At 52.7% G+C, this 2,936-nt stretch overlaps 1 protein-coding gene across 1 annotated transcript; it reads left to right on the plus strand.

The window, feature by feature from the left end:
• Positions 1-562: 562 nt before the first annotated feature.
• Positions 563-1,498, plus strand: LOC104134356 (olfactory receptor 14A16). The gene has a single exon (XM_035903309.1). It carries the CDS (start codon positions 563-565, stop codon positions 1,496-1,498), a length of 936 nt encoding a protein of 311 aa, XP_035759202.1.
• Positions 1,499-2,936: the final 1,438 nt, after the last annotated feature.

Here is a 2,936-nt window from a genome sequence, read left to right on the forward strand (position 1 = left end):
AAAAGTGCAAGGACAGAGCACCTGGGAACCAACCCGAGGTACAGACAAGCTTCTCTCACTCAGCACTAAACCACAGACAATCCTTTTGATCTACAGGACACACTCTGCTCTCCCTGAGTTCAGCAGCAAGTCTTAGGGTTTCTGGCATCCATGAAGACTCCACAGAGGAAATGAGGGAAGCTATAAAGAACGGCAAACCTCTAAAACTGCCTTCTTCCACCCCTGTTACTAGGCAGTAAGAGTGTGGATGCTGACAAGCCCTTCTGTGTTAGAAGTGGTTTCATCTGAGAAGGTTGAACACCACCACTGGCCCCTGTTGCACCTTTCCCATGAACACATTACTTGCACAGCAGAACCGTTGGCTTGGCAGCCAGCAGGCCCTGCTCCTCCTGGAACAATCTGCCAGCACAAGCCAGAGCTATGTCCATGGAGCTGAAGGAAGGTCCCCTAGAAAAGGAAAAGGAAGATTTGAGAAATTGCTTTGATTTTGCTCAGAGAAATCTCCTCTAAATTGTCACTGCCTTTTCCAGTTTGGATTGTGTTCCATGTCCAAAAGAGCCAAATGTCCAACAGCAGCTCCATCACCCAGTTCCTCCTCCTGCCATTCGCAGACACATGGGAGCTGCAGCTCTTGCACTTCTGGCTCTTCCTGGGCATCTACCTGGCTGCCCTCCTGGGAAATGGCCTCATCATCACTGCTGTAGCCTGCGACTACCGCCTCCACACCCCCATGTACTTCTTCCTCCTCAACCTCTCCCTCCTTGATCTGGCCTCCATCTCCACCACTCTTCCCAAATCCATGGCCAATTCCTTCTGGGATACCAGGGACATCTCCTACTTTGGATGTGTGACCCAGGTCTTCCTGTTTGCCTTCTCTGTTGGAGCAGAGTATTACCTTCTTACCATCATGGCCTATGACCGCTACATTGCCATCTGCAAACCCCTGCACTACGGGACCCTCCTGGGCAGCAGAGCTTGCGTCCACATGGCAGCAGCTGCCTGGGGCAGCGGCTTTCTCAGTGCTGTGCTGCACACTGCCAATACATTTTCACTACCACTGTGCAAGGGCAATGCTCTGGACCAGTTCTTCTGTGAAATACCCAAGATCCTCAAGCTCTCCTGCTCAGAGGCTTATCTCAGGGAGGTTTGGCTTCTTGTCCTTAATGCCTGTTTAGTTTTAATGTGTTTTGTTTTCATTGTGGTGTCCTATATGCAGATCTTCAGGGCTGTGCTGAGGATCCCATCTCAGCAGGGACAGCACAAAGCCTTTTCCACGTGCCTCCCTCACCTGGCCGTGGTCTCCCTGTTTATCAGCACTGCAGTGTTTTCTTACCTGAAGCCCCACTCTGTCTCCTCCCCATCCCTGGACCTGGTGGTGGCAGTTCTGTACTCGGTGGTGCCTCCAGCAGTGAACCCTCTCATCTATAGCATGAGGAACCAGGAGCTCAAGGATGCCCTGAGGAAACAGATTCAATGGGTTCACCTTCGGCAACAGTAAGCTGCCCATCTCTCTTCACTGATTAATTCCATTTTCTCCCATGATGATCATGTTCACACAGGTATATTTATATTCATTCCACATGTCCAGAAGCATGACCTCACTGTGACTAGCTGTGGTTAATGTGTCATCACAGTGTCAGAGCTGGCTTGCTGAAGAGCATCTCTGTAATAAAGAGTATATCCCCATGGCAGCTCCTGAAGGCTGGGCACTTCTTTTCTTTGAAGTCAAGACTAGGCTCCAGGAACTGCACTCACTGTTGCCTGTTGCTCAGCTTGTTTCTCAGTGGGGTGGCAGGGAGAGGGCACTCGGATATGTTTTAGGGAGTCAGGGCTGGACTCAGCTATCCATTGTGGCTTCCCAGTGCCACTGGAGATGGTGAATGGGCTCCAAATTCCCTGCCTTGGTCTCTCCTGCATGTAACAGGCCTTAATGGTATCTGCCCAGCTTTCTGGAGGGGAAACTGGAGACCCCAGGGGAGCAGAGGGCATCTACAAGGAAATTATGTGCCTGGGGGTGGCCATCCAAAAAGAAGGGGCCATCCAAGGTGGAGTCTCCCAAAGGCAAAGCACTATATTTGAGTATCCAAAAGCAAACCAGGGCTCTGCCATCCCAGAAGTCCTTGCTCTCTTGGTGCTCCCGCAGGCCTGGGAAGTGCCTGGAGAAGGACTGGCGTCCACTGCTTGCCATGTCTTAGTGCCATCATCCCTCTTGCAGGGTGAAATTGAGTGGGACGTTGGGACCTGTGTCAGGACTGGCACTGAAAGAAGGCTTGACCCAGAAGCCACACCTTTTGCTGCAGTCCTTCAGTCCCTGTGCCCAGCACGTGTCCTTGAGACAATCTTTCCCACCCCATGTGTCAAACCTTACCCTAAAAGCCACCCCAAGACAAGGCTTCTCAGCCAGGGTCCAGCTGTGACCACAGGGAGGACAAGGCCTCTTCTGCATTCTCTGTAGGGCTGGCAGCCTCTGTGATCCTCACTGGAAAAGGCAGCAGTCAGATGAGGACTTGGGAAACTGTAGACCATCCCCCTATCCATGGAGGCCCTCAAGACAAGTCCCTCAGTCCAAATATCCAGCCTGGCTTGTTGCTGCATGATCAGACAGGAGAAACAAGAACCGCATTCCAGACCCCATCCCCTCATACCAGCCCCAGCCAGGCAGGGCTCTCCCCCTTTTCACTGTGATGGTTCTAGGAAGCCAAGAGACACCTAGTAGGGGAAATGTTGGGTGGGTAGAGCCACCTCAATGGTCTCAGCAGCCCCTCTTCAGGCAGAGCAGCTCTCCACAGCCAGGATGGGACTCGCTGCTGCTCATGGAGTCAGGGCTCTCCTGTGGGCTGCAGCCACTGGCACTGCCTGCTGGGAGCTCCAAACTGAAGGCTGAGCTTTTGTGACCTTCGCCACAGCTCATGGTGGCTCCTCTCCCATGCTGCACA

This window comes from Egretta garzetta, unplaced genomic scaffold, assembly GCF_000687185.1.
Source record: "Egretta garzetta isolate BGI_Z169 unplaced genomic scaffold, ASM68718v1 scaffold761, whole genome shotgun sequence".
Lineage (NCBI taxonomy): Eukaryota > Metazoa > Chordata > Aves > Pelecaniformes > Ardeidae > Egretta > Egretta garzetta.

Excerpts from the sequence above, each read along its gene's own strand:
- LOC104134356 (XM_035903309.1), top strand. The coding sequence starts at position 563 with ATGTCCAACAGCAGCTCCATCACCCAGTTCCTCCTCCTGCCATTCGCA.